The sequence below is a fragment of the Marmota marmota genome, unplaced genomic scaffold (assembly GCF_001458135.2).
Source record: "Marmota marmota marmota unplaced genomic scaffold, marMar, whole genome shotgun sequence".
NCBI classification, from domain to species: Eukaryota; Metazoa; Chordata; class Mammalia; order Rodentia; family Sciuridae; genus Marmota; species Marmota marmota.
This window is the reverse complement of record NW_025999977.1, coordinates 38,895,787-38,920,687: the sequence shown is the minus strand read 5'-3', so window position 1 is coordinate 38,920,687 and position 24,901 is coordinate 38,895,787. Positions and strand designations below refer to the sequence as shown.

At 50.1% G+C, this 24,901-nt stretch overlaps 1 protein-coding gene and 1 long non-coding RNA gene across 11 annotated transcripts in view; one reads left to right on the top strand and one right to left on the bottom strand.

The window, feature by feature from the left end:
- Positions 1-24,901, top strand: part of Plb1 (phospholipase B1) — a 129,982-nt gene that overhangs the window by 98,774 nt on the left and 6,307 nt on the right. For 3 of the 10 annotated variants that reach the window (XM_048804609.1, XM_048804606.1, XM_048804605.1), the window contains 14 exons: positions 439-510; positions 6,355-6,420; positions 9,418-9,478; positions 10,021-10,079; positions 11,619-11,686; positions 11,952-11,995; positions 12,219-12,318; positions 16,345-16,396; positions 17,275-17,355; positions 19,694-19,759; positions 19,945-20,039; positions 21,114-21,192; positions 22,418-22,519; positions 22,845-22,943. In XM_048804609.1, the coding sequence (XP_048660566.1) occupies positions 439-510; positions 6,355-6,420; positions 9,418-9,478; positions 10,021-10,079; positions 11,619-11,686; positions 11,952-11,995; positions 12,219-12,318; positions 16,345-16,396; positions 17,275-17,355; positions 19,694-19,759; positions 19,945-20,039; positions 21,114-21,192; positions 22,418-22,519; positions 22,845-22,943 (1,044 nt within the window). Of the gene's footprint in view, positions 1-438; positions 511-6,354; positions 6,421-9,417; positions 9,479-10,020; positions 10,080-11,618; positions 11,687-11,951; positions 11,996-12,218; positions 12,319-13,834; positions 15,199-16,344; positions 16,397-17,274; positions 17,356-19,693; positions 19,760-19,944; positions 20,040-21,113; positions 21,193-22,417; positions 22,523-22,844; positions 22,944-24,901 lie in introns of those variants that run through there. The other 7 variants (XM_048804610.1, XM_048804608.1, XM_048804612.1 and 4 more) reach the window with 5 other exon arrangements.
- On the bottom strand, positions 7,464-14,575 carry LOC125617219. The gene is made up of 2 exons (XR_007348140.1): positions 14,473-14,575; positions 7,464-12,052 (listed from the first exon to the last, which is right to left on the bottom strand). It is a non-coding gene; the product is annotated as an uncharacterized LOC125617219 (long non-coding RNA).

Genomic DNA, 24,901 nt, shown 5'->3' with positions numbered 1-24,901 from the left:
TCTGACTGGCGTAAGATGGAGTCCTTTAAGGGTCTGCTTAAAGGTTCCCATCCACACTCTCTTCTGTGCTTGGATTGTGCTGAGGGATGCTTTCTACATGAGAGCCAGGCAGAAGCCACATTTCAACAGATCAGGAAAGGATCTGTGAATGGAGATCTGTGAATGGAGAGATGTGTGCCAGCGCTGTGCTAGGCATGATCTCCTTTCAGCCCCTCCACAGCCCTGCAAAAGAACGTTAGATGTTTCTGAGGGAACCGAACCTCAGAGAAGCTGAGAGATTTGCTTAGTGTCCTACCACAGACACCTGGCAGAGCCAGGAGAGGACGCCAAGCCCTCTGAAATGAAATTCTGAGCCTTCCCCATAGCAGGACAAATTTTTTTAGTACTTCAGCAAGGACAAATTAGTACACCTGCATCTCTCTTTTCTTCCCCAATCAGCTTGAACCACTGGGAAGGAAAACGGATACCCTGGACCTGACAGAGGATATCCCCCTGGCCTGCCCTACCCAGGTACTAAAGGAGACCGTCTTTGCACCTTTACAGAAACAAAAGCTTGAGCCAGCCCAGCTTCCACGTCACCCATCTTGCCCCTGAGCCAACAGAGATGTGGGAGATGGGCTTTGGGAAGTCGGTGAGGAGAGGACACAGAAGGCAACAGAATGCAGAAGCAGTTCCACCTGTGGGAATGAGCAAAGCTGGGCCCAGGGAGGCGATGGGGTGCAAAGGGGGGGGGGTCTCCAGAGGAGCAAGAAGAGCGGGGAAAGGGCAGAAGGCTTGTTTTGGCAGTGGTATTTGGGACACATGGGGATGTCCCACTGCAGGTTAGAGGGCCTAGGGAGGGACCAGGCGGGCTCAGAAGTGGTGGTCAGAGAGTGGAGAGCCTGGACTGGGGAGTTTCTGGCAGGAGAGGGGCACGGAGGAAGTACCCAAGGGGAGAGCCCAAGCTGTGGAGGAGGGTGGGGGAGGACGGGCCTGTATGGGAGGATCAGCTCAGGCTCCTTTTAAGGAGGAATATGTAAGCAGTTGTTAAACTTGATTTCAGGCCTGGGGTGGGGGCAGTGCCCGTTCCCATTGCCTTTAGCTCCCGTTCTTAGGTTCTGTCTTATGGCTTTTTAGCCAAATAAGGCCAAGGCCAGAAAATCCTCAATGGCAATAAAAGCAGAGGGCCTGACCTCATCTGGGAGGCTGTGTTTCCCTCCTGAGTTGAGCTGCGCCAACCTCTCCCACCCTCCTGGCTGAGTAGAGCTGGGGAATGGGCCTGCAGCTCCCCCATGTGTCTGCTGGGGTCCCTGGAAGAGGGGCACCCCTGCCCAGACCAGCCATGGGCCCACGCTCAGTTTGATGTCTTTTAGCCTCACCAGGAGACGATAGTGGCAGTACAGGCCAGGATTGCTGGGTGTGGTGCTCAGAGCAAAGGAGAGTGTCAACCCAGCACCACATGGATGCCTGCAGTCACATGATCAGACACAGGCCAGAGGGCTGGGGCAAAGCCAGGTGTAAACCCTTTAATTGCTAGATCCTGAGGAAGTCCAGGATTCTAGGAGGGGCCAGGGCAACCTAGCTATAAACTACACTGTAAATATTTAATTGGGGGCGGGGGGAGGTCCTGGGAATTGAGCCCAGAAACCAAAGATGCTAATCACTGAGCCACATCCTCAGTCTTGTTTTAGATTTCATTTAGAGACAGGGTCTCACTGAGTTGCTTAGGGCCTCGCTAAATTGCTGAGGCTGGTTTTGAACTCGTAATCCTCCTGCCTCAGCCTCCCAAGCTACTGGGATTAAAGGCGAGGTGCGCCACCTCACCCGACTTTAATTATCGTTCAACAATCCAGATAGTATACTGTTGACTATCAGCCATGAAAGGGCCTCTCTAAACTGCCCACTCTCCTTCCATTAAACAGGAGAAGTAATAACTCACACCAAGTAGTCATTGCTCGGAGCCTAGGCACAGGGTCAGGGACATCTCTTTCACCATGAACCTCAAGGCAACTGCTGCCACTCTGTCCCTGTCCCCAGATGGGTGGTGCACCAGCCGAAGCATCTCAAGCCGCAGTGGGCTCAGCCCCTCTCTTCTGGGTGAGGCCCCACTGAACCTGATGGGCCAGGGAGAGCCTATCCAGCCTCCTAGAGCCCAGAGAAGCCCCACTCAGGAGAAGCTGTTGCTAAGCAGCCCTGGAGGCCATTCCCCAAGGGTCCATCTGTTGGCCAGCCCAGCTTCGCTGCACTGTGCCTCGGGTCCCATCTGCTCTGTCTCCTGAGCCTCAAAGCCATGCAGAAGTCCACCCGCATCTCTGAGCCGAGGGGCCAGGCAGCATATTTTCATCCTAGCCATGTTTAAACATAGAAGCAACAGGCAGGACGCAGGGGGAGGAGGTGGCCAGGACGAATGAGCCACCAGTGAGCTCAGTGAGCACCAAGGAGCTTTCCCAGCCCCCACTCTCCTCCCCCACCCCCAGCCACACTGCTAGTACATTCTGCCGTGCCAGGTAGGGCGCCTTCACAGCACTCTGTGGATTTCTGTTGTATTTCCAGCTTGGACAAGTGGTTTTATAGCCAATTTTAGATTCGTTCTGTGGACTCTATTTTTCCTTCCATGCCTTCACTGGCTCTCTGCCCATTCCTTCCCTAGCCCCCAGCGGAACCATCTGGAAGGTCAGCTCTGTCCCTTTTCAGCTTTTCTTCTCAACCTCCCTTGTCAACAGAACCACCTCCTCCTTGAGACGGATCCCTCCCTGGGCTGTGGATATTCAGCCACCTTGATTTGTCTGTTCTGCTCTCACTCCCCTTCTCCTCTGTGAATGACCCTGCTCTCTTCTCCTAACCCGGACGGCGGAGACCTTCTCCACTGTCACACCCCGGGCCTGTTCTCTTCTGTCCCTCCACAGCCCCTCATTCAGAGATCTTTTTCATTTCCGGGATTTCCTGCTGAAATTTCCTTACCATGGATTCCTCTGTGTCTTCATTTTTTCTTTCCTAAACTCCAAACATGTATTTCCACACCTTAAAACACGTTTCTCCTTGGAGGTGTAAGGTCACCCCCATGTGTGGTCAGGGAACCCACAAAACAGGGAACCAGAGAGAGGAAGGGGGCGGGACGGGGATGGGAGTAGGTATGAAATGATGTCACCCTATCACAAGAAAAAGCAGAAGTTTGTTGGATTCCCAAAACTTTATTATTTACCAGTTTTTCTATTCTGAAGTACACACAGGGACACCATTATCTTTTAGATGCTCAGAGCTTCTAAACCTCCTAATCCTTCCCTGACCCCCCTTCAAACTCAATTGTCATTCAAAAGGGAATTGTTTTGTTTGTTTGTTTGTTTGTTTTGGGTACCAGGAATTTAACTCAGGGGTGCTTTACTATTGAGCTAAGTCCCCAGTCCTTTTTCATTTTGAGACAAGTTCTCACTAAGATGCTGAACCTGGCCTTGAACTTGCAATTCTCCTGCCTCAGCCTCCCAAGCTGCTGGGGTTACAGGCGTGTGCCACTGCACCTGGCCAAAATATAATTGTTTTGTGTGAAGAATATCTACATAGCAACTAAATGTCTGTCTTCTCAAAGTCTTCTCCTCGGGGCTTGGCATATGTGTGTTATTTTTCAGGCACCCTAGCTAATGGGATTCTTCCCAGGGCCCACGCACCTGCTCCTCTTTCCATGTATCACTGTTGCATGTAAAATCATCTCATCCTACTTTCCCATCATAAAGCCACAGAGGGGTGGAGGGCTTAGAGATCTGTTGACACACAGGAACCACATCCCTCCCCAGGCAGCATGGCCTCTGGTCTATCTGCTGCCCTCTCTTAAGGATGCTTCTCAAACTGCAGAGGGCTACCCATCAACAGACAGATGTTGCCATCAATGGAGGTAAAGGACCAGCACATTCTATAAAGCGTGGACTGGAATGCACAGAAAATACCAGAGGGCATTCCATGGAGCACTGTTATACACCCCCTCCTATTACCACTCAAGACCACCTCAGCCATTTCTTGCAGCCCTGACCCCAGGTGGACATTTCCTCTTAAAGTTGGTGACCGTGTACTTTGGTTTGATTTAAGCAGCATAGAAGGGAAGAACAGCAACCCTTCTTCTCTCTGGAATTCAACACCTAGTACTGCAGTCAGGGTACTGTGGCTTGTCCCATGGCCACTGACTCAGCTGCTGGCCCACAGCAGGTGATCATTTGGGCTCAGCTCTTGGGGCAGGCACACTATCTCAGCACAGCTGGGACTAGACTGCTTTCTGGAGCTGGGATTCAGTCCACTTCACTTTCCACCTGCTTGTGCTCCAAACCTCGCCCTTGAGAGCCACCCAGCCTCCCCCAGATCTCTCTAACATAAACCTGCTCCACTCCAGGCAAATCACTGGGACTCACTTCTGCATAAAGTGTCAACGAAAACAAGCCCCGGGACCCCATCTCTCCTGAAAACCACTGCCTGGACCTGTTCTCATGGTGCCTGCGCTGGCCTCACTCCCCGCCACATTTTAGTGTCACCTTGACCTCTGGCCCCTTCAGCACCATCTCCCCTCCCCCAACCCATGGATTTCTTCATCAAATAGATAAGACCACATAAGCTCTCTGGTTTGACTCTCCATTCTCCCGAAAAGACCGAGATCATCTTTGCCCTCTGCTTCTTCCTGTCACTCTGGAACTAGTTCCAGCCCCTGGACCCTAAGCCCAGGCAGACCCCCTTTGTGGAGAGAAAATCATAATCAGCACGTGCCGCCACAGTCTCCTATGGAGAAGCACATGTCCCAAGGACTTGCAGCAGCCCCTCCACAATGGCTGAGCTCGCTGCTTCGCTGCCTCGGAGCCTCTCCTGTCTATGCCCCTGCCTCTTGATAACCTCCCTTCCTCCTGGTGCTTAGAACCCCACTCTTTTTGCGGGAGCTGCTGCACAGGTATGTGGCACTTCTTACAGACTGCCCTCCTCAGAGATGACTATTCAGGGGACACTGAACCACACTGACCGAGACAGCCTAGAGAGCCGTGCAGGCCTGCCATCACAGCCCTCCTCTGTCTTGCATTATGTGGGGCCATACAGGGCACACTTCTACCCTTGGCCCTGAGCACTTCAATGTCCTCTGGTTCAGCTGGGAATGCCGAGACTCAGAGGAAAGGGGGACTTGCTGGTACCCTGGGGAATCCGGCTCTGTGCTGGGGGCTGAGGCTTTGTGTATATAGACTCTGTCCTCCAAAGTGACCTTCTTTGTGTGGCCTTCAGCGTCTGTTATAGACCTGGTTCCGGGGTGAGGAGTGGAAGCAGGCCAGAGCCTGTCAGTTCGGGGGAGGGGGAGGGGGCAGCCAGCTCTGCATTCAGACTTGCTCTCTAACCTGGAACAGCTCCCTTCCCCACTCTGGGCCTCGACAGTAAACTGGGGACATTTGGAGTTGCAAAGTCAACTGTCTACAATGCCAGGCAGGAAGATGATTGCCTGAAGGGGTCAGGTATGAGACAAGAGGAAGAACCGAAGAAGGCATGCCCCTCCTGAGGGCCCTGAGCTCATCCTCCCTCTCCTCCTCTTCTTCCTCAGTTGGCCACAATAAAGCAAAACATCTGTCTGGGCTTGGCCCATATGGAGTCAATTTCCCTCGTTCTGGATTTCCTTTCTTATTCCCATTTTATTTCCAAAGTTTCAGGCCACGGCCTTTCTAGTTCACCGCAGGTTCTGTGCATGGTCCCCACCCTGGGCCGACTTTGATATTTCCTGATCTGGGTCTTATTATCTTGATCCTGCTTTGCTCTCATTTTTACATTTCCTCATTAGCTTGCTTTCCCTGTTTCTCCTTTGCCTACTTCTTCTTCCTCCTTTAATTAACCCTTCACCTGCAACTGGGTGGACCTGGAGTCTTGATTGTGAAAACTGATTGTGAAATAGGTAAGTTACAAGGAGGAAAAAAACCTCTGAAAATAGAGGAAGCCAACCTAAATGGGATAACATATGTAGTTCCAAGAAGACAGAAAGAGAGAAATAACAGATAATTAAATATATTGATGATCATACTATCTCCTGTAAAAGAAAAACATTGCCATGTGAATCGCTTGCCAAAGAAATCACAAGGAGAAGAAAACAGGTAAGCCTGAGGCTCTGGAAGCCCATGCACAGCTAGGGTGACAAAGAAAACCTAGGGCCCAGAGTGTAATAAGCATGGAACATTTTTGAAGCCTTTTATTGGACACCCCTTGCTAAAGCTGTTATGTAAAAACCTCCAGGGAATGAATGAAATTATGTTTACACAGTTCTTTCTATTTAAATGCATCAGAACCTTGTTAAGTAAAAGGAGACAGAAGGATTGATCTTCAGCATTTTTCAGCTGTCTGATCACCCCTCCCTGTGTTTTTTTTCTCCCTAAGGATGAGCCCTTCCTGAGAACCTTCCAGAACAGTAACTACACATACCCCACCACGCCAGCCATTGAGGTAACCCCTGACTCACTTCTGTCTCTCTCAGATGCCATTTCCACCTGTCAGGGACCTGGGGCGTGGTCCAGGTTTCAGACTGTTGGATTAAGCAGAAATGTATCCTCCTTACGTACTGGGAATCGGAATGTACAAAAGGCTCCGGAGCCACGAAGCCCCAGGATTGTCCTGACATGTTCTCAAGTTGCCTACCTGACGTCAGCAGCCAAGCAGAGGAAGTGCCTAGGAATCCATTGTCTTTGACCTTTGCGATTCTGTTTCTGATTAGGCAGTGCAGCTTTTCAAGGGGGTGGCGGCAGGCACGGTATGCCATCAGCTTCCTGAAGGTGGAAGCCCAGTGGGAAGGAATCTCAGTGCCGGGGTGGGGCCCGACAGGAAGCTGACTCATGTCCATGGACCCCAGGCAGGCCCTGTTTGGTTCACGTCATTTGTTCCAGCTCTAAGATTTAGGCACTGCTACTCCAAAGATGGCCTGTAGGATCCTGGACCACACTGAGCCCTGCAGGGCAGGCCTGGTCCAGGCGAGTTCTATTGGCCACCAGGACAGGGGCTCAACCACAGTTTCCGTTCCACACCCGTGGTTCCACGCCAGTGTCACACCAGTCTTATGTTAGGGGCTGGTGGAGACTCAGAGGAGAGCCCAATAGAGATTTCACCACCATTTCTTGAGTACCTACTTTGTGCCAGGCACTGTTTCAGGAGTTAGAGGAGTAGATGGAAGGGTCCCAGTTCTCATAGTTTACCATCTGCTGGGGGAGGCATCCAGTAAATAACTAAAACTTATTGTTTCAGATAGTGACAATGACTCAGAGGAGGATGAAGTGGAAAAAGAGGGATGGGGCCAGGGGAAGGATGGCAAATTCAGATACATCATGCAGGCTGGGCTTCTCAGAGGAGGGGAGATTTGAACAGAGACATACAAGATAAAAAGACGCTGGCTACATGGACAGCCAAAAGCAGAATCCCAAATGGAAAGACCAGAGATTGCAAAAGCTCAGAATTGAGGCTGAGTTGGGTGGAAGAAGAGAAAGAAAGTCATAGTAGTTGGGAACTGGTGGTGGGGGAGGGGGCGGGACAAGGAGGGACGTGAATGAAATAGAGAGTGCAGGAGAAGAGATCAGGGGGTGCTCAGGGCCAGGTCTCACAGAGCCCGAATCTCTGAGTAAGAAGGCTAGATTTTAAGTGGAGAGAGGCAGGAAGCCTTTGGTGGCATGCTCTGGTTTATGTCTTTAAGAGGTCTCCCTGTCGGCCATGTGGAAAATGGATTGGAGATCAGTGACTGGGGGCAGGCCTGTTATAAGCCAACTGAAGAGTTGAGATTAACCTACATCCACAGATTAAAAGAACTGCCAGGTGCTAAGCTTTGGGGTACAACCAATAACAGCCTCATTGCTAAGGGTTACGCGCTCCCCAGCCTGGATGCTCCCTAGTGCACTTAGCCTAATGGAGTCTTTTCCTGGTTGAACCAGTGCCCAGGTCTGTTAAAACTGAAGGGTCAGCTTCATCTTGTCAGTCAAGCCTTGACTTCTCTATTTCACACTCATTTACTGGGTGCCTAAATGGAGCAGGCGCTGTGCTAAGTGCTGGGTAGACAGTGAGCAGAGGGCTCTGGGGCTGCCCCCTGGGATCATCATCCTCACCCATCATTTCTTTAGCTACTGGAAGAGGTAAAAATGCCTGTTTGAATAGCTTCTGCTTAAAGCAGCTACAGATCTGTCACATCAATATTACCCAGAACTTGTCAGAAACGCAGAATCCTGAGCACTATCCCAGACCTACTGGGTCAGAATCTGCAACTTTACAAGATCCCCAGGGAATTAGGCTGCACTGGTTTAGGACACAACCTGTGGTTCCTCCTGGTGACAGATGAGCATGCTCAAGCTCCAATCTATGTCTGTTAAATCACAGGCATCGTGCATGTCTCTGGATCCCTGACTATCTAAAGCGCCAATGGTGGTATCACTTTTTTTTTTTAATTGCATTTTCTTCAAGTATTTGTCATTGGCACTGAAGCCTGTTCTTGATTTCCGTAGAGTTTCCAAACAGGAGAAGAAATCCATCAGTGTGTTGAACTGAGCAATCCCTTGGGATAAACTGAATTTCACTGGATTAGGCAAATAACATTTAAGTTTTATTTTCACTCCCTCATGATAGGGATATTTTAACAAGACTTGCCTTCATCTTCATCTGACCAAACTGATGAGAGGAGTTTTCTGGCAGCCACACTCCAGGGGAACCTGTCAACTGTCAGTGGAGTCCTACTGTGCGTGCAGATATAGGAATTTGCATAGAAATTGAGTTCTCTGCCAGCCTCCTTGAACTAGCTGTGTCTGTGCCTCTGTTACCCCCACCCACTCTCCTAACACCTGGAAAATACATCCTGTATTACAGAGATGAGGAAAGTTTACCAAAAGCATCCAGGCATTAATTTATACACATAGAAGCAAGTTAAATATGCAAAAAGATTAGTGGCTCTTAAGTTAAATATGCAAAAAGACGTACAGGTGTACAGAAAAGATAGGCAGAAGCCAGAAGCTTTGCATTTGGAAAAGTTTTGTGTCTTCTTAAGGATATTTTAATTAATGTTTGGTTAGGCCCCAGTGTTGTAATTAGTGTCGATTGGTTAATGTTAATAGCAAAGCTCCTGTGATCTCTGGTAGCAGGCATTCAAACATGGGGTTACTTTGGAACGAAGTCAGTATTTCTTCCCTGCTTTGGGGCAGCTGCTGGCTCCATTCTAGAGTATAGAGAAACGTGAACAGGAAAGGCTGTGTGAGTGTGCATAGGTGTGTGCCCGAAGAACTATACATGGTACATGAAGTAGGCAGATTCCCATTTTCCCCTCTAATTTCCCTCTTAGCCCATCTACAACTAACAACCCTTGCCCTTCCATGACCCCTTCCAGTGATGTTTTCCTACCCTCCACCAAAAATTCATTAGTTGGTCCTTGCACTGACACTGCCTGCACAATGACTGTGTCTCCTCTTGTTGATTTAGAACTGGGGCAGTGACTTCCTGTGCACAGAGTGGGGTTCTTCCAGTAGAGTTCCCACCTCAGGTGAGTGAAATGTCAACAACCCCTTCAACTAAGGGCTTTATGAAGCATCAGGCTGGAGGGGGGACCCCACAGACATACTCTAGGCTTGGAGCAGGCCTTGCTGATTCCCACACAAGGCAGACCTTGGTCCTGGGAGACCCAAGAAGCTGGCTCAGAGCCACAGCATTGGACTCCCATGTGGAGGGGTACAGGCCTCTCCCCAAAATCACTCTTCTTGTCTCCTTGTCGTCCCAATGGCAGCCTGTCAGGCTTCCATGTCCAGTGAGGCAGTACAGTCAGGAGTGGGCCCACCTGTGTATACTCCGTGGACCATTGGGCTCCTCTCAGAACGGGTGATAGCCATCAAGCCTATTGTTGTCAAGCCTTGGTTGCTCTGAACAAGTGGGAGGGACAAAATTGCTAAAGCTTTAGGCTGGAAATAAGTGACCTATGGGACTCTGGTGACCTATGGGACTAGGGCAGAGCCAGGGGCCCTGGCAAAGTTCCTACTTTGAAGAGCAGATGCTCCACCCCTACTGCAACCATCTCTCTTCTTCCCCTAGTCCACGAGCTCCGTCCAGCAGACATCAAGGTGGTGGCTGCCCTGGGAGACTCACTGACTGTGAGTACTGAGCCACGTGCCAGGGTGGGTCCCAGGGAGCCCTGCCAGGCCCTGTGCCGTCAGCCCTTTCTCAGCACGGGCTCTGCAGTCAGCAGTGCACCCCATGCTATGTGTCAGACACCAAAGTAGGTGTCCTCCTCCTCCATCATCCCCCCACCCTGTTCAAACACCACCTGTTGCATGAGCCCCCCCCCCCATCTCTGGGGAAAAGCCATCCCCCATGTCCCTTGTTCTTAGGTATTTCATTGGTGCATCATGATACTTGTCTAAGCCACCTGCCTTTATCAGGAACTCATCTGCACCAACTCAGATCCAAAGGGTGGTAGGTCTTATCACACACTGCCCACTGTCACCCCCAACTTAAGGGATTCCAACTCAGCACAACAGCACAGTCTCACCAAGTGAACGACCTGAGCCAACTGTTTAGCTCTGGCTGTGCTCATGATGCTCGATCATCCAAAAGAAAAGGATGAGACATAGCCCTCCGGTAGGGCCACAAGAAAATTATGCAGAACCATGGAGGTGACATCCAGGACTTTCAAAATAAGAGTATTCATTTCTGTGGAAACAAACCAGCCCCATGTGTGTGGATGTTTTCATTTTGGTGTAAACATGAGAAAGCTGCAGAGGGCACTTCCCAGGCTGATAGCCTTGAATTCCCCCTGATGGGGTGGGAGAGGGGGATGACCTCTGGAGCAGGGGCAAGATTCTTGAGGTGGAGTAGATTGCTCATTTTTTAAAAAAATCTTTGTATGTTTTGCTGATTATTGAGTTCCTTTCATAAATTTCAAAGAACTTCTTCTTTTTAAAGACAGATCATATAGAGAAAGCTTTATGGAGGAGGTGGGAGCTAATGAGCATCTCAGGGCATGCAGTGGAGGTTAGGGGCTGGAAAGGAGGGTGCTCAGCCCTTCAGGAAGGACGGAGTAGGTAGGCACGGGCAGAGCAGTGAGGCCATAAGGCTTTGAAAACAGTGACAGATCAATTTGCGGAGACCCAATGATTTGTGTGGACAGGGAAGGAGGAAGGAAACAAAGGGAAGGAAAGTGGTACCACATGACGGTGTCCACATTGGTGAGAGTTTGGCCTTGACCCTTGGAGATGTTCTGAAGGGTCAGAGGTGTACTGTCCAGGGAGGCATGCAGAGACAGAGATGCTCAGAGGAGCAGGTGGCAGCCCTGCTGGTGGGAGGGGAACAGAGAGGAGATGGAAGGTCAGGCAGGGGTCCAGGGTGCTGCCCACAGCAGGGAGATGAGATGATAATCCAGAAATAAGGCAAAGACAGCGAGAGACAGACACAGGTGCCAGGGGGCTGGGAAGAAAGAATCCACAAGATTAGGTTCCTGGCTGTTGGGAGGGGCCTGGGGAGAAGAATGTGATCATTTGGAATTGAAGGTGGCCTGGAGAAAGCCAGTATGATTTTCAGAGGGGCAAATCTGGGTCCTGGTTGTACCCCCGAGCCAGAGGCACCTCTCCCAGTATACTTGCTCTGCAGCCTGGCCCAGCAGCCACCTGGAAACTTCTCGTTGCTTTTCACAGACAGCGATGGGAGCTCGACCAAGCAACTCCAGCAACCCACTCACATCCTGGAGGGGCCTCTCCTGGAGGTGAGGCTATTTGGGGCTTTTCCTCTGTTGACAATGCTTCCCCCAAGAAAGTGTGAGGGTGTGTTTCCCCTCTCACCCCTCCAGGAATGAAGTCAGATCCCATGGCTCCGTGCTGAGACCCCAGAGGATGCCATGATGCTTACCTTAGCTCTGAGGGTGGGGGTGTGATGCTCCAGGGCAGATCCTCTGGGTCTGGCTCATCACGTGCTGACACATGGAGCAGCAAGTCAGGGTGATTTTAACCAAGTTTCTTGTTCTTCCCCAGCATTGGTGGAGATGGGGCCTTGGAGACCCACACCACACTGCCCAGTAAGTAGCCAGCACCAAGAAGCCATTATACCCCTCACTGAGGCCAGGGCCTACTTCCTGGAGGAGGGGAAGAGGAGGTTGTCTGCAGGGAGGGAAGTCAGCCAGCTCCAGAAAGACCAGAACCCTCTTGCTCCACACCTGTACTCCTAGACTATAAGCCTCTTTGTTCCCAAGGGCTCCTGCCTCCTTTCACCTACGTTCTCTGTCCCACTCCTCTTTAAAGACATTCTGAAGAAGTTCAACCCCTCCATCTTTGGATTCTCCACCAGTACCCATGAGGAGACAGCAGGATTAAATGTAGCAGCGGAAGGAGCCAGAGCTCGGTGAGTAGCTCTGGGTGTAAGAGGAGGGTTGGGGGGTGAGGCTGAGAGATCAAGATGGACATGGGAGGAGGCAAGGAGGACAGAGTCTGGGAGCCTAGTCCCTGTTGGGTCATAAGAGCTGTGCAGATGCACTTCCTGCATGCCGAACCCTCCCTGTGAATTAGCTCATGTCATTCTTACACTTTGGACACTATGATGAGGATACTGAGGCTTAGAAAGTTTCCTGAGCAGCCAAGGTAACCCAGCAAGCTCTCCGAGGAGCCAGGATCAGACCATGCCTGAATGCAGCTCTGGTGGTGTATATTACCACTTCTCCAGGGCAGCAGGAGGAGCACATCCGCCCTGACCCTGGTGGGCACTGGCCCTGTTGACTCCTGCTCTATCTCCTGTCCATCAGAGGCACATGTCACACACACAGGTTGGCTCTCAGCAGAGAGGCTCAGTGCATGACCCTGTGCGTGTCCACCCTTCCTTTCTTCCCCATACTGCTTCAGAACCTTGAGTCTGACTCTGAAAAATTCATATTCTGACACTAGGAAGTTCAATGTCAGGGTCCCTCAAACAGCATGGGGGTTGGTTGTTTTCACTGGGGTCTCTGCTGTTGACAACAACCCAGATCATTAGAGCTGAAATGCCTGAGCGGGTTCATTGATTTTCTGCATGGAGTGGAGCGGGCTGGGCCTTTGCTTTGTAGAAGGATCGCTGCGTTCAGATCACCAGGGAAACCACACTGCCTTCACTCACTGTTTACAGGGAACGTTCCTTTCAGAAATGGTAACCCGGGCCCCAGTCTCAGCGTGAGCCTCTGAGCCACAGGAAACACTGTCAGTTCCTCAGCGTCATAAGCAGGAAGGACTTATTTTTCTACCAAAAAAATGGGCTAGGTGGGGCCATTATAGGAACATGTACTGTTATGATTGCCATCATCAACACCTAATTATTACCATACAGCTCAGCAGCTGATAGCTCATTCTGTTGGAACATGAGCCCCTTTCTCCTTCTCTATTTATTGCTGCTTAGCTTCCCTGCCAGACAGGGTTAATAGCAGGAGAGGTAGCTGAGACCTGCAGACATCTCTGATGTCTGGTGTTAGGAAAAAGAAGAGTAAGTCACTGACTTAAGTAAGGTTGAATGACTGTCCTATGACTTTTTTTTCCTCTGTCACTTATTAGCATGGATAAGAATGAGTTCCCCTGAAGAGAGATAAACACCATAGCAGAGCACCTAAAATCATGAGATAACCATCTCATGATCATGGCCAGACCATTTGTGTCCAGATTCTAGCTCAGAGACTTGCTAGCTGTGTGATCTTGAGCAAGTTGTTTAGCATCTCTGAGTCTTAGTTTTCTCTATGAAAATGGGGTAATAATAATATTGCCTACCTCTCAGGGTTGCCATAAGGATTAAATGAGGTAAATGATCCTTGAAAAGAATTTAGAACTGTGTATAGTATGCATGGACACATAAAAATGTTTGCCGTTATCAGGTTGCTTAGTTTCAAAGTTTTACTTAACAGTTAACTTCTCTTCCATCAACCAACAAGCAAGAATTCACTCAACACCTGCAAAGGAGGAAGCCTCAAGGTGGTTACTAAGAGACACAAAAGAATCCAAAGGTGAACTCCCTACTCACAAAGAGCTTGCGGTCTACTTAAGAAGACTAAGCAAACAGGAAATAACTTTTGGGGAAAGACAGTGCTGTGTGTGGCGACACTGCAGACTGACATGAGTTGATACTTAGTCACGCACAACAGTTAGGAGAACAGAAGAGTGTAAGGCGTGAACCAAAGACAGATGTCCCACTGCCCCAGGACAGGCTTGCCCCGACTGGCACCTGGTAGAGTGTGGGAAAATTAGCGAGAACCCCCCAACATCATTTAGCCCAACCTGCTCCTTTACAAGATGCAGAGCCAGCCCCAGTAGGCAGGATTCAGCAGGCTGTGCGAGCTCAGAGCAAGGTAACAGCAGCACTGAAAGCAGAAGCCCCGGGCTCTGGGCAAGGAGGAAACGGAGAATGTGGACAAATGAGCACAGAGCAAAGTCTCCTGGGGAAGCAGGACTTGGTCAGGGCCTGAAGGGTGGGGAGAACACGGCTGGGAAGAAGGAGGGCATGGATGTTCCTCACTGTCCCTGCTCCTCCCGGGAGGCTTCTCACCTGCGAATTCTCTTCATCACATCTTGAACCGATCAAAAGGTCACAAGCATGCTGTGGTGGGTCACCTTTACCCAGGACAGGCTTCCTTTGTAGTTTTCTGATGTTCTCATCAGTAGCACAAGTGCACAGGAAGCCAACTCTCCTCCAGGGGAAAAAAGGACAGGCGTGGTCCCCTGTGGGCTCGGCCACACAGAGGTCTTAAACGGCTATCCCACATCAGTTATTACTTTTATGGCTTCTTTCATAGAAACTTCCACTGTCTGCATGCATTTTGATGACCTAACTTCTCATATACATCTCTTTTTTAAAGAAACAAATGTAACTAACACGTGATAAATGGTATGAATTTAAAGTATACAATTCGGGGCTGTATACTTTATACAGCTCAGTTGGTAGAGTACTTGCATCACATGCACAAGGCCATGGGTTCGATCCCCCCCCCACACACACACACACACAAAATAAGTATACAATTCAATAAATCCTGACACATATATACACCTGTGGAGCCACAATCAAGATCAAATGTGCCCATTACCCACAGGAGCTTCCTTGTACCCCCTCATAATTTCTCCATTCCACTTCTTCCTGGCTCTACCCAGTATCCCCATCTCAGACCACCACTGATCTGCTTTCTGTCACCATAGGTTACTTTGAATTTTCTAGAACTTTATTATTTTTAAATATTTTTTTTTACTTATAGTTGGACACAATACCTTCATTTATTTTTATGTGGCCCTAAGGATAGAACCTAGTGCCTCATACGTGCAAGGCGCACGCTCTATCACTGAGCCATAACCCCAGCCCCAATTTTCTAGAACTTTATATAAATGAAATCAAAGAATGTGTACTCCTATGTGTGTGTGTGTGTGTGTGTGTGTGTGACTTATTTCATCCAGCAAAAATTATTTTGAGAAGGATCCATGTTGGGTGGAGCCATAGATCATTCCTTTTTATTATTAAATGATATTCTTTCGGCATGCATATCACTTTTCCAGAATGCAGTATTTATTGTTTTCTATATGACAGGCATCTAAGGGATGAAGGGAGAACTAACCATGTTTTGTTAGAGAGAGGCAAAAAAATAAATAAATAAAAAATAGGAAAGGAAGGAGAAGGAAAGAAAAGAAAGAAAGAAAAGAAAATGTGAGGAGACATCCAAGTAACCCCAGGGAAGAAAAACAGAAGGATTAAAGGAGCAGAGAGTGGGACTTAGAAGTAAAGGTTAAAGGAGTCATTAAGCTGGGAGAGGAGAAAGCTGAGGGGTAATTTAGGTCTGTGACTTTTTTCAAATATACAAAAGGTTATTTTTAAAACAGGCAATCGAGGGCTGGGGATGTGGCTCAAGCGGTAGCGCGTTCGCCTCACATGCGTGCGGCCCAGGTTCGATCCTCAGCACCACATACAAACAGAGATGTTGTGTCCGCCGAAAACTAAAAAATAAATATTAAAAAATAATTATTTCTTTAAAAAAATAAAATAAAATAAAATAAAACAGGCAATCGAATAAGAAATGAACAGGCTCAGCTCCCAGGGAAGCAGACTGACAAAGTAGCAAGAAAATCCCTGACGGGAAGGTTGACCGCGTCTCCAGCCAAGTGTCCAGTGAGGCCCAGCCCTGCCGAAGCGGGTAGTTGGATACAGATAACGAGGTGTCAGGGTCTGGATCAAGGTGGCCTCAAGGTCCACAGCAGCTCTCTGAGGAGGACTTGGCTGAGATTCTGGAGAGCAGAAGCTGGTTGACGGGTTCGGAAAGAGTAGCCTTTGTAGAATGTTCTTCTTCCTGAAGCATCGCTCTTCCCAGGCCAAAACCCACAGCATGAGCCCTTGTTTCTGGGTGACTCTAAGGTCCTTTCTCTTATCCCTGCCTAGGGACATGCCAGCCCAGGCCCGAGACCTGGTGGAGCGGATGAAAACCAGCCCTGTGAGTACAGGCCCTGGGCCCCCACTGACCAGCTGTGAGCACCCAGGGACTCCTACTCCCAGCTGGCCTTGGAGAGGGGCTAGGGGACCTCCTCGGGCCCTGTGCCCCTAGGGTAGGCTGCGAGAGGGCACGGTGGAAGAAAGAGCAGACAAGGGCCTGGGACTCTGGCAGCCTCCTCTTTACCCAAGAGCTGGCTTCTCAGAGTCCTGTTATATAAACGCAAGGTACTAAAAATAGGCTCCTCATTCCAATCCTTCCTCCTTCCTGCTCACCCGGCCCTTCTGAAACTTCGAGCTGGCACTTTTTTTCAAATGCTCTGTGTTTATGCCTTGGAAGGAGCTCCTGGCAGGACTCCTATTATGGTGGTGGCTGAGCGGGAAGCTGCTGCTCCCAGGGCCTCCCCGGCCCCCACCCCGCCTCCTGGCCCTGCGGGCTGTGGCTCCAGTTCTGCCTCCTCAGACTCAGGCCCCAAGAAGGCTTCTAAGAGGCAGCCCGGCTTTGACTTCTAGCTGCATGTTTGCCCTCTGCTCCTTGGAAGGCTTTAGATCACATTTCAGAGGCGAGTTAATCCAGTCAGCCTTTAATGGGCTCAGGGAAGGGTGGAACATGTCCACTCCCCACTTCATGGACTGCAGTTCTTTTAAGAGGATTTCAAAGGGAAATCGACTCTGCTCGACTGTGTGAGCTGAACACTCCCCCCGACACACACACACACACACACACACTTCTCTCTGTAGAACTTCCCCCACCTCCTAGGCACCAAGATGAGAGTGAGGCACCCTCCACTTCAACCTTCTCTGTCATGGGATCTGTCTGGGTGGCCTGGTGGGTGCCACCTCACATGCCCCAGGGCTTAAACTCAGGATCTGTTCCCTCAGGAAGTCAACCTGAAGAAAGACTGGAAGCTCATCACACTCTTCATTGGGGTCAATGACTTGTGTCACTACTGCGACAATCCGGTAGGCCCTTGATCAACTCCATCAGGGACCAGAAATGAAGTTGCTGACCTTGGTCATTATGCTTGCCCAGGGTCCTGACCCTGTCTCATGTTCCTCTCTCATGGGAATCACACTAGCCTAGGCTTCCAGTCTCCTGAATCTGCCCAGGCAACACCCACCCCCCCCCGCCCAATCCCTTCACACATAGCAGGTGAGACTGGCCTTTCCTACTGCCTGACGTGGCCCTCGGATTTCAGAAGAAGGGTCTAGATGGACCCCGCTCTTCCAGCTGATGAGGAGACTGTTTCTCTTAGGCACTTGGTGCCACCATCTGGTATCCTGCTCACTCAGATAGGTGCCTAGTGCTTCTCTACCCCATGCCCACCTGGGGTCTTCGCCCCATTTGCAGAGGAAGTAAAATGATCCTTATAAATGAGGTTGGTTAAGAGTTGATAGGGTGGTCTGCTGCCTTCAGGCTCTCGTGAGTTAACCAACCTCAGCTGGCTAGCCTGGGAGCCTGACCCCATTCCTAACAGGTGCTCCTCTATGGGGAGACGTATCCGGCTGAACAACTTGGAGCTCGCAACTTTGGACTCGACTTGTTCATAAGATTGGGGACATCCTGTATTTTATGTGGCCAGAAAAAATGGCAGCTTCCCTGACTGAGGGGGTGTGANGGCTTCCAGTCTCCTGAATCTGCCCAGGCAACACCCACCCCCCCCCAATCCCTTCACACATAGCAGGTGAGACTGGCCTTTCCTACTGCCTGAGTGGCCCTCGGATTTCAGAAGAAGGGTCTAGATGGACCCGCTCTTCCAGCTGATGAGGAGACTGTTTCTCTTAGGCACTTGGTGCCACCATCTGGTATCCTGCTCACTCAGATAGGTGCCTAGTGCTTCTCTACCCCATGCCCACCTGGGGTCTTCGCCCCATTTTGCAGAGGAAGTAAAATGATCCTATAAATGAGGTTGGTTAGAGTTGATAGGGTGGTCTGCTGCCTTCAGGGCTCTCGTGAGTTAACCAACCTCAGCTGGCTAGCCTGGGAGCCTGACCCCATTCCTAACAGTGTCTCTATGGGGAGACGTGTCCGGGCTAACAAACTTTGGGAAGTCGCAACTTTTGGAACACATCTTGTTCTAAGATGGGGACATCCTGTATTTTATGTGGCCAGAAAAAAAGGCAGCTTCCCTGACTGAGGGGGTGTGATCGAGTACTAGACGGTCAGGGTGTGGGGAGAAGCCATTTACTCTTTGTGGCTCATGGAGGACAACTCTGAAGCCCTCAATGGGATCATCCTTGCCCACACAGGGGTCAGCTCTCCCAGCCCCTTCTCTTCCTCCTGCCCAGGCTTGCGAGGCAGGAGGGGCCCAGCTGCCTGGGGACTTCAATAATACTGTGTCCAGGACCACAGGACTCCCTGGAAACCAGAGGTGTCCAGGTTGCCTGTGGACACTTGGTATAAGGAAATGCTTTCTGCAGCCCCAGAATACTTGTCCTTCCTGCAAACAGCCAAGCCCATGCTCCTGAGGGCAGGTTTTTGTGAAAAAGGATGTGGAGGCCACCACCAGGTTACTCAGGCCGAGTTGCAGAAGCAGGAAAGGGCAGACTCCTGGAGAAGAGAACCCCAGGCCTGGCTTTCTTCTTTGTTTGCTTCCCCTCCTCGCTGACTCTCAGCACCTCTTCTGGCATCTGGGGGCAGGAGCTCATCCATGATCAGGTGTCCGTGGGCCATGTCTTGTGTCTAGCAATGAGCTGGAATTGAGCATACAGCCCTCACCTGGTCGAGGCTCTTTGTGTTAAGAAAAAGAAATAGATTGTCTGATCCCCCACTTCCTGCCTGTGAGCCTGGTACGGCGCCAGGCACCACACTCCTGCCAACAGGCATTTATCCATGTTTGGCGTGAGAGCTTTGAGCATCACCCATCCTCTGGTGTCAGTCTTCTTCTGATGCCTTCTAAGGAGCCCAGAGCTATATCCGAAAATATGACTGTCTTCCTCATGCTATGAAGCAAAACCCTGAGTCAGTCAGCAAGCACTTACTGAGCACCTACTATGTTCTCCATACACATCACCCAGGGCACTGTGAGGTACCTTTAAATCAGCCTCTAGTCGGGGATATGGGTCATAGGAGTCCCTTGGGTTGAGTCACAAAGCATGACAGGGGGATATAGGAGCATAAAGGGTTCCACTTCTTATAGGGCACGCTCGATCAACCAGCAACAAGACTGGGCTTTCCAGCCTGGCCAGGACCACCAAAGCCCCTCTGTGCCCCACCCCTTGCTATCAGCTGAAGCCTCCTGTGCTCCTATCTTCTGAGTGGAATGTAACAACTGAAAAGAGCCCCCCATGTTCTTTGCAGGAGGGCCACTCAACCGAGGAATATGTTCAGCACATTCAGCAGGCCCTGGACATCTTCTATGAAGAGGTGGGAATGGCAGGTCCTGCCAGCAACCCAGCTGTCTAGTGCCTCCCTGGGAGCAAGAGTCCCCAACCCCATAAAAAGAAAAAAAATTAAACAGACAATCCCTCAGACTCCTTCCAGCAGTGGCCAGTGTCTTCTCCCCACAGCTGTGTGTGAACTCATGAAGCCCATCCCTCTGTTCCCTGCAGCTTCCGAGGGCGTTTATCAACGTGGTAGAGGTCATGGAGCTGACCAGCCTGTACCAGGGCCCAGACAGGAAGTGCACCATGCTGCTGGCAGCTCTGTAAGTGAACAGGTCATGATCCCAGGGCAAGGGCACCTGGGGAGGGCAGGGCTCACAGGTGGAGGAGAGCAGTGCAGGCAGAGCCAGAATACCTGTCCAGGGGCTTGGAGAATCATTTGAAAGTGCCTCTATGTTACTGAATCATAGTGCCTCTATGTTACTACCCTGTGCAGGTCCATTTCTCTGGACCCCAATTTGCTTTTCTGTGAAGTGAGAGACAAAGACCAAATGATCCTTAAGACTTAAGGCAAGGTCCTGGTGGGCAAGGCAAGAATTCCTGTTGGAAGCTGGACTGATCTTCTTTAAAGATCAGCAGGACCCCGACAGGAAGTCACCATCCTCCGAAGCCAGATGAACTCTCCCAGAGTTTGTGTGACTGTTGCTCTGGGGGAGGAGATTCAGTGGGTCACTGAGGAGTCAGTCTTATCTGAGGTCAAATGGATTTGCTGTGAAGGCGGCCAACCCATTTCCATTCTTGCTAGGAACCAGGCCCTACGTGGCCAGGGGAGGTTCTGAATGATTCCTCCAGTTTTGCTGGGGTTGTGCTCCACCTTGTCATGGTGTCTCAGCTCCCAACACATTTCCCACACCGGAGCCCTGAGGGAGGGCCCAAAGCACTCAGAGGTGGAGCTGAGGGGCCTCAAGAGCATGGGGAGTGATTCTGTGCCAAAAGACAGAGCTGTCATGATGGTCTTCCCCGAACTCCAGCGCTCTTACCACCCAGTCCTTCTCTGCAGAAAACCTAAGGGCTAAAGAATTGGGAAGGAGTCGTCAGGGGCAAAGAAAATAGGCAGCCTGTGCTCAAGGAAACCTGACAGTAGGGCCAACTCCCCCAACCTCAAAAAGCACCTCTGGACCTCATGCCCCCCAAGTTATGGTTGTGTGATCTGGGTCTAGGAGGCAGCAAGGGTGTGCTCTGGGGGTATTTGCGTGTTGTCCTTTCACCCCATGTGAGGCAGCACAGGCTGCGGTCCCTGGGGGGTAGCTGCTGCCTCTGTGTCAGAGCAAGTCTCCCAAGAGGACAGAGCCAGGCAGCCCCAGGGGAGCCTCGATATGAGATTCCTTTTCTCACAGGAGCAACTGCACTTGCTTCAGACACTCTCAAGACGCCCTGGCGATGCAAGAACTGAAGAAAGTGAACTGGAACCTCCAGGTGAGCCCCGCTGCCCCCCAACTCCTGCCCCAGTCAGGAGCTCCCCTGAATCCCCAGGCTCAGAAACGGTGTGTTTGGCAGGGTTTGGATGGACAGCATGTCATTCCCTAAAAAACAGACTGTAGCCCCCTGAAATATTTAGCCAGACAAACTGAACCCCAAGGCCAGAGAAGGGGGTTAGGAGAGATCCCAAAGTGGAAACTGGGAGAATCCCCACCTCCCAGCCCAGGCTCAGCCCTGAGCAGATGAACAGGACTTGACCACCAGAGTATACTCCATGGAATGTGGTCATTCCCCCACAGAGCCTGTGTAGGGGCCACATCTCCACCCAGGGGAGGTAGGTGACGGTCACTGTGCCTGTCTCTCACCTCTCCACTCCCAAAGAACATAAGACTCAGTCACACCCACTTTCCCCGACCCCCATTCCCTCTTCCTCTCCCACCCTCCGGCTGCTCTTGTGGCACATTCCTGCTTCTGTCTGTCTCTGCTCCTGTCCTTCCCTCTCTGGACAGGCCGGCCCTGAGCCTTTCTGCAAACTGACCCATCTTCATTCATGAGGTGGTCTTCTTCACCCTTCTGAAAAACTTCCCCTGACTAAACTTTAGCCTAAGATGTCTCCCCAGACCAAGTCCAGTCTGCACCTGATGGACCCTATAGTTCTCTATGATTCTTGTGTTTTTAGATCTTATTTGCTTTTCCCAGATGGATGACAAACTCTTTAAGGATAATACATCTAGATTGTTCCTTTTATAGTCTATACTTTGGAATTTAAGTCCCACAACTGGGACTTCTCATTCCCCTATGTTCACAGGCATTTTGGGGAGCTAGTGCTAAGATGCTCCCCATTTGAGCTGGATCTGTCATTTTCTCGCAGCAAGGGTAGGCCAGGCCTCCGGCCCAGGCAGTTTGGTCAGTGGCTCAGATTCAGCCTTGCAGAGGCCTCAGAAGGAGCTGGGTGGGTGGGTGAAGAGGGGGGAGGCTTCTCTCACTGTGGCCGCTGGGTTCAGCTCAGCTTTGATCCTGACAGCCAGCACAGGGCCTCAAGGAGCAGGGTGCTCATTAAAGGATACAGAAAGAATAAATGCATATGTCACTCTAGCTTTGCCCTTGTAAGTCACCTTTGTCTGGAGTAGATTGGCTTCTGTCACAGCCCACCCAAGGCAAAGGAATAGACCCTGTCTGTCCAGCCCTGCCAACGGGGCTGAGCAGCCTCTCCCCTCCCCAGAGTGCCATCTCCAAGTTCTCGTACTGGCACCGGTACATGCAGCGTGAGGACTTCGCGGTGGTTGTGCAGTCTTTCCTCCAAAACACTATCGTCCCACTGAACAAGGTGAGCTGGGCGGTACAGAGAACCTCTGTAGGTGGAAAGAAAATCAATAGTGGTCAGCCTCCCCCATCAGGGCGCTGATATTTGCTGGATTGGGATAAAATGGAAAGCTTCTTAAAATTATTATTTTTCAACTTTCAGGGCAGGGATGGACTGTGGGTAGCTACAATTCATGTCTGTTAAAAAAAAAAAATCCAAAATCTTTGAGATGGTCCATCGGTATCTGAACCCGTTGAAAGGAGGACAGGAGAAATGGCCAGGGCATCTTCAGGGAGGAGCATGGTGGGTAGTGGGGTCAGGATGGTCATCTCCTTGCATCTGGTTGCAACAGGGTGGCACGGACCTCACCTTCTTTTCTGAAGACTGTCTCTACTTCTCAGAACGTGGCCACGCGGAGATGGCCATCGCACTCTGGAACAACATGGTGAGTGGTTGAGGCCCTGCATGGGGTGATTCAAGGACATTGAATCTAAGGCTCACCACGAAACCTTACTGAGATGGCTCCTTTCTCCCAAAGATTGAAATGGAGGCATGCCTTACCTGTCCTGATGTATTATTTTCAAAGTGTGTGAAGTGTTTGTGTGTGTTCACGCGCGCGCACATGTGTGTATGCGTCGCACACTCACACACTTTATTCTCTTGGTCATGCCCAGGTGAGAGGATGGGATGACTTTGTAATCAGATAGACTGAATGTGAGAACCAGCCTGCTTCAGTGGCTGACCATGACCACTTGGGCAAGTGATCTCTCTGGCCATCTGTATCAACAACTATGATACAGTGAAAACGAGACAGAAAGTTAATTGAGATGAAGCATGTGCAGCTGCCAATACTGTAATTAGCTTTCAACAAATGTCCACCCGGTTACCCTTCTAGCACTACAATCTCGACACATTTCCAACTATTATTTCTTTAAACATCAAAAAGGAGATATCCACACAAACTGTTCTCCCAAACTGAAATCTATTGCAGTCCTCTCCAACGGGGAAGAAGAGAACTTTATTAAATGAACATAGTACACCAGGGCACAGGGGTCCCTGGCCTTATGCCTCAACTCTGCCCTTTGTGGCTGACCACTCACTACTGAACCATGGTCAGCTGTGTGTGAAGTGCTTGACAGTCACCCGGATACCTGCATCCTCTTGCACAGAGCAAATGAAATGCCTTCCTAATCCAATGACCTCCTTTGATGTAGCCCCAAGGTGTAACCCAATCCCCACCCTGACCTCCACGTTCCCTCATTTCTCCCCTGGTGACTAAACAATCTACAATCCTGCTCTTTTATTGCAGTTTCAAGCCTACGGTGTTTCTGCCAGCCACCGCTGTGCAAATATTCCCACACCTGTCAGCTCCTCCAATATGTCCAGTGTCTTTCTCAGCTGACTCACAATATTGACTTTTTCCTTGGCTACACTTCCTCCTCCTCTCTAGCAACCTCTTCTTTCCAGAGCTGCTTCTGAGATGTTTGATCTTGGCCTAGTTAATTGCAGACTCAGCCTTCCTCTACTGGGTTGTCCTGGGGTTTTCCTCTTTAAACATCAAAAAGGAAAGATTCGCACAGCCTGTTCTCCCAGGTTGAAACCTAGTCCAGTCCTTTCTGATGGAGGAAAAGGGATCCTTATGAAATGACAACCAGATAGCTGTTGACATCATCTCTCTGCCCACTTCTAAAAAAAAAAAAAATCACATCATAGTCTTTCAGCCTAGGACTCTGAATTGACATCAAAACATCTTTGAATTTCCTCCCACCCACCCAACCCCTACAGGATGTTTTAAAATCAAAGTTTGCACAGGGGAATTCCTAAGATCATTTATGTTTCTTTTGTGGATTTCTTTCAGTTTTTCTTCAGAGGCTAAGTAACAAGATTTTATTCCTTTTAAAATACCCTAAAAGACTGGGAATCCCAATTGCGTGTCTCATATCCTCCCCGAGACCTCAGGAGAATCCAGACTCCAAGAAGAGTCAGGAAAGTGAAGCCCTTGGCCTTTCCTTCCCATCTTTTCCATCAGAGTATGTCCTTCCTACCTAGTGGTATTCCGAGTCAGCTTAAGTCTGGGACTCTCCAGAGGCCTCCTGAGGCTCGATGACCATATTGATGACTTGATCATGACAGAGTCCACTGGTCACTTTCTGTGTAAATTAACAGTGTAGTTCTGGCCTCTTCCAAAGCTTCTCAGTAGGTCTTCCTATTCACCCAGATGAGGCTTTTTCTTTCCTAAATGTAGGTATGTGGGGCTTAGATATGAAAAAAGGAGGTGGACGCTGCCCTGGAGCCATATTGATAACCAGCCAAGACTAACCATAGCTTCCTAGCCGCTATTATTACAGCCATACCCCAAATTTTAAAATAACAAAAACAAAGCAAAACTAAACTAAAATCACC